The sequence below is a fragment of the Palaemon carinicauda genome, chromosome 15, assembly GCF_036898095.1.
Source record: "Palaemon carinicauda isolate YSFRI2023 chromosome 15, ASM3689809v2, whole genome shotgun sequence".
Lineage (NCBI taxonomy): Eukaryota > Metazoa > Arthropoda > Malacostraca > Decapoda > Palaemonidae > Palaemon > Palaemon carinicauda.
Window position 1 is genome coordinate 68,415,061 of NC_090739.1, and position 5,693 is coordinate 68,420,753.

Sequence of the window (5,693 nt, forward strand, 5' to 3'; positions counted from 1 at the left end):
CAATAGATTGGTAACCTTTTGGTCAACGAGGTGGCAAAGAGGTATATGGTGGGTTGACCCCAAGTCGCCCAAAGACTCTTGCACACGTCCTTGTGGAGGGTCCATTCCGTGGGTATCACCTGACCCCTCCGACTGAGACAGTCTGCCAAGACGTTCAAGTCCCCCTGGATGAAACTCGTCAACAGGGAGATGCCTCGATTTCTTGACCATATGAGAAGGTCCCTTGCGATCTCGTACAGCGTGAGGGAGTGTGTGCCTCCTTGCTTGGAGATGTACGCCAAAGCTGTGGTGTTGTCTGAGTTGACCTCTACCACTTTATTTCGAAGAAAGCTTTCGAATTTCATCAAGGCCAAGTGGACTGCTAATAGCTCCTTGCCGTTGATGTGCAGGCTCTTCTGACTTGAGGTCCACAGACCCGAGCATTCCCGACCGTCCAGGGTCGCACCCCAACCCAAATCCGACGCGTCTGAGAACAACACGTGGTTTGGGTTCTTGACTGCTAGGGATAGTCCCTCTCTCAGACTGATATGGCTGTCCCACCATTTCAGGCATGCCTTTACTGGTTCGGAGACTGGGATTGATACCGTCTCTAACGTCTTGTCCTTGTTCCAGTGAGAGGCTAGATGGAACTGGAGAGGCCGAAGGTGTAGTCTCCCTAGCGAGACAAACTGCTCCAGGGATGAGAGAGTCCCTACGAGACTCATCCAACTCCTGACTGAACAACGTTCTCTTTTCAGCATTAGTTGGACTTTTAGCAGGGCTTGTTCTATTCGGGTGGCAGACGGAAAAGCCCGAAAAACTGGACTGCGAATCTCCATCCCCAAATATAGAATAGTCTGGGATGGGATCAGTTGGGACTTTTCTAGGTTGACCAAAAGTCCCAACTCCTTGGCCAGACCCAACGTCCAATGTAGATCCTGCAGACAGCGATGACTGGACGATGCTCTGAGAAGCCAGTCGTCCAAGTACAGGGAGGTTCGGATTCCCGATAGATGGAGGAATTTTGCCACATTCCTCATGAGCCTCGTAAACACGAGAGGAGCAGGACTGAGGCCAAAGCACAGGGCTCGAAACTGGTACACCACATTCCTGTAAACAAACCTCAGAAACGGTTGGGAATCCGGGTGTATAGAAATGTGGAAGTATGCATCCTGAAAGTCGAGAGAGATCATCCAGTCGCCTTCCATTAATGCTGTCAAGACAGCTTGGTAAACTTCATCGTGAAGTTTGTCTTGACAATGAACACATTGAGCGCACTTGCCTCTTACGTACTCCTGCAGTGAACGTGGCTGCCAGATCATTGGAGCCATCCCTGATAGTCTTGTTCCTGCAGAGAACGTGGCTGTCAGATTATTGGAGCCATCCCTGATAGCCTTGTTTATGCCTGACATAATTGTACAGCAAAACTTCAAACGCTCAAAAAAACTCCTAACAGGAGATGGTCTAGCTCTGAAGCCGACCATCAAATCTTGGAGCGTCTCATGGCCAGGCGCCAGGGAGAGTCTATGAGGTTTGAGAAGTCTATCTGGGCAGAGGCAGGAACTCCCAAGCCGAGAACTTCTCCCGTGTCATACCAGACGCTCGCTCTATAAGCCAGTTTAAAAGGAGGGAAAGCAAAGGCTGTCTCCCCCAAACTCCTCCTGGTGATCAACAAGTCGCCTAGCAAACGTAAAGCTCTCTTAGAAGAGCGAGAGAGCACTAGCTTAGAAAAAACAACGGCTTCGAAGTAGCTAGGCCTAGTGTAAACTCTGACGTTTAGGCGAACGAGGAGCAGCAGTTACAAAATGATCCGGACAAAGATCCTTAAAAATCAGCATGATTTATTTAAAGTCCATAGAGGGCTGAGCAGCTTTAGGCTCCTCTCCGTCTGACAGAATCCACAAGGGAATATCAGTAGGAGGGGGATCAGTAACTTCCTCATCTGAAGGAACCTCGTCCGACAATGCCGAGTCTCAAGCAAGGGAGAGACCTGCTGTGGTGGCAATGCTTGACAAGCAGAGTCCACACGCAAAGCATCAGTAGCAGTCAAGGACGATACGTCATGTAACTGCTTAAAGAACTGACCAGCAACAACAACAGGTGCGGGAGGACGCTCGACGTCAACTCGAGACTGCCTTGACTGCCTAGACTGAGCAGTCAAAACAACTCTTGACTGCGGTGCTTGACGCTCAACGTCAAAACAAGTCAACTTCGCTGGTTGGCGAACGTCCTGAACGTCAACAAGAGCAAGCGGCAGCGGCTGAACGTCCACAAGCGGCTGAAAGTCAACACGGGACTGCATCGAGTGAGGCTCTACAAAACGTGATTGACGTGACTTTGTAACGTCAACGTCAACAGGACGAGCAAAGGCTCGTTTGGGCGGCTGACGGCCAGGATCTCGATCAGCTAAGCGGCGAGGATCATCGTGAACCTGCTCAGCAGCATAATCCTCCATAAGAGAGGCAAGCTTATTCTGCATGTCTTGCAGTACAACCCATTTAGGATCAACGGGAATGGGTGCGGTAAGAGACGAGGGTAACGTCTGTGACTGCAAAACCTTGCCTACACTAAGACTCTCGGAGCCTGTGTTACGCTTCTGTTTAGGCGTCGAGCAGTCTTCCGATGACTGCACAGGGTCAGAGCTGTCCCAATGGCTACAACAAGGATGCTGGACCTGTCCTGAAGGGACTGACTTTCGCTTTAAGGGTCTCGAAACCTTGCTCCACGGTTTCTTACGCGATAAGCCTTCGGATGACGAGGAGAAAACCGTCTCGCTCGTCTTATGGTAGGGGCGGTCTTGACGAGACACGCCTGAAACCATAGAGGGAACGTCTGTTCGTTGGTTAAAGCCTCTCGAACCCATAAGTCCTACGACATTACTTCTCCCTGGGGCATGGGAGCTTGCAAGAGGTCTCGGACTAGGCGAACGACAGGCACGAACAGACGAACCCTCTGTCGCAACACTGATAACACTTTGCGCAATTATCACTTTATCACTACAATTTTCTGTTTTTGCACTTACTTCACTGAAATCGAATTTTTCAATAATTTCACATTAGGCATGAATAAAAACTGATTTCTACCTGAAGCACGCAATTCTCCCCTACATCAAAAGGTTACAATTGCGAAATAAGTCGTACAATGTAAGCACATTAATACAAGCAAAAAAACAGTAAACATGTATATCGAATAAAACGGAAATATATAAAGTTAAAAGGATCATTGACTGGGGAGGAGACTAAACACTAGTTCATTAAAAACTACGTTTTCAATCTCTCACCGTACAGTGCCTTGGGACGAGAATAAAAACTAAAAACGTTTTATCCTTTCTCCCCGTACAGAGACTTGGGACGAGAGTAAAAAACTGACTCGAGAACAACGTTACTCGCTTGGGACGAGAATAAAGATCGGAACGTTCTCTCTTCCTCTCTCCCTCTCCGTCTCTCTCTCTCTCTCTCTCTCTCTCTTGATTTCACACAGAAGAGAAAAGCCCACTTACCCTTCATCAATAAACAGGTTATTTGACCAAAGGAAAAAACTGAAAGGACTAAGAAATTGAAAATTAACAAGTTCCTTTAAATTAGTATTTAAAACATTTCAGTTTGAAAGAAGAATGAACAAAACGTCAGAATCGATTTACTCTTTCTGCAAAGTGAAACCGTGATTCTCTCTTTCTCTATCGTAACGATAGAGCGCAAACTGCGTAGCATGAATAAACCAAACGTTAGTTCATCTTTGAAACAGCACGAAGACTATTCAAAGAAAATCTTTCATAAAATATCTACTAAAAAATATTCATTTAATAAGTTTTAAATCATTTGCTCTGTAAGAGTTATTAACGAAAATAAAAGTTGAAAGGGCTCAACGTTGTTTAACTTCGGTTTCCAAGTTAGGACCGCCTACTCTCGGATTAGGGGAGGAATAGGTAAGGCCGCATATAAACAAATCATTAAAATTTATCTTGATGTTTATTATAAATGGAAAGCTAATCGAAGAGGCCTAATAAAGGCGGGTGAGATATAAAATATATAGAGGAAAATCTATAATTAACAACAACAATTTATAACGTGATAAGATAATTGCTAAAAGCCTAAAACACACTTCCGTACTAAGGGGAGGGTCGGCCATTTTGAAAAGTCAAAGAAAGTCCAAAAAACAATCCAAAGTCATCAACAATTAAATCTATCCAAAAAAGAGTTCAAGAGTTTAAGTTGAAGATAAAACACCTGCACTGCGAAAGCTCAAACCAAAAGGAAGTACTTCACCAAGACTGTTGAAAAACTCCAGGTTAACAGCGAGTAATGGTACGTCTTGTCGATCAGACCGACATAGAAGAATTGGAGCTGTTTACATGTATATGCGGTATCTGGCCGATAGTTGGCGCTGGTGGGCACACCCGCAACCTTCATAGCGATCGCTCGCGAGTTTTTGTGTTTTTCTGTCGAGCCGCCGGAGCGTCAGCTATTATATATTCACCGGCTAAGTTAAATATTTAAAATAGTCTAATTCGGAAATAGACCAAAATACCTTAGTCTTCCTCATGGCCGATCTATGAGGAGCGTCTACCAGGCTTGAGAAATCTCCTTGGGCAGAGGCAAGAACTCCCAAGCCGAGAACATCTCCCATATCGTACCAAACACTAGATCTAGAAGCCAACCTAGTAGGGGGAAATGCGAAAGCCGCTTTCCCTTGCTCTTTCTTGGCACCCATCCAGTCTCCCATTAATTTAAGTGCTCTTTTTAGATGAACGAGAGAGCACCATTTTAGTGAACCGACTTTTTCTTAGGTTTCCCTAGAGTAAATTCTGATGGAGGCGATCGTGGAGCCACAGGAATAAAAGACTCTGGGAACTCATCCTCAGATAACTCCTCAAAGGGTTCAGAAGGTGAAAGAGGAACATCAACTTCTTCCTATGATAACAAGTCTCGCTGCTCCTCAGAACGCTCTCGATCCGCTCGGTCAGAGTTAAGAACCGTTGCATTAAGTTCAAAGTCCTGTCTAGATGTTTGTTGTTCTGCATCGTATACAAGAGGGCGGTCGATGTAAGAACGCTTGCATTCCAATGAATGCTCAATGAGAGGACGCCTGGCGTCACGCTCGCATTCAGCTGAACACTCGATGGGAGGACGCTTGCGCTCTGAACGCTCGATGAGGTCACGCTCTACATCATGCTCTGGAGGACGCTCGCATTCTGTTGAACGCCTGACATCACGCTCTACGTCACGTCGTGGAGGACGCTCGCGTTTTGTTGAACGCTCGACGGGAGGACGCTCAAGAGCACGCTCGATATCACGCCTAGCTGAACACTTGAAAACGCTTTCAGCAGAACGATCACAATCACTGCTAAGCGCATGAACAGCAGCTCGATTAGGAGAACACTCGACTTCCTGAAAGCCCGAGAGATCAGCCTTTCGTGAAGAACGTTTACTTTCCCTATCATCTCTGTGCGTAGTCACACACTCAAAACGTTTAGAAACTTTATCACCAAGCATTTGTCAACTCTCCGCCTTGCGCCGCTTAGTATTAAGAGAGGAGGATTCAGTAGGTTGGTAGCCTTTCATAAAAGATGAAAGCTTCTGCTGCATTTCTTGCAACATCTTAAAATTAGAGTCTTGCGAAACACTAACAGCAAGTTCTTCCTCTCCACCGCTCAAAGACCGCTTAGAGCGAACAGCGGGCGAGATCCAATCTGAAGGAGGCGAAGGAGCATGAAA

General features: G+C 46.3%; 1 protein-coding gene across 1 annotated transcript; it reads right to left on the minus strand.

Moving 5' to 3' along the window:
* Positions 1-4,889: 4,889 nt before the first annotated feature.
* On the minus strand, positions 4,890-5,471 carry LOC137654004 (rab effector MyRIP-like). The gene has a single exon (XM_068387638.1). It carries the CDS (start codon positions 5,469-5,471, stop codon positions 4,890-4,892), a length of 582 nt encoding a protein of 193 aa, XP_068243739.1.
* Between the last annotated feature and the right edge of the window lie 222 nt (positions 5,472-5,693).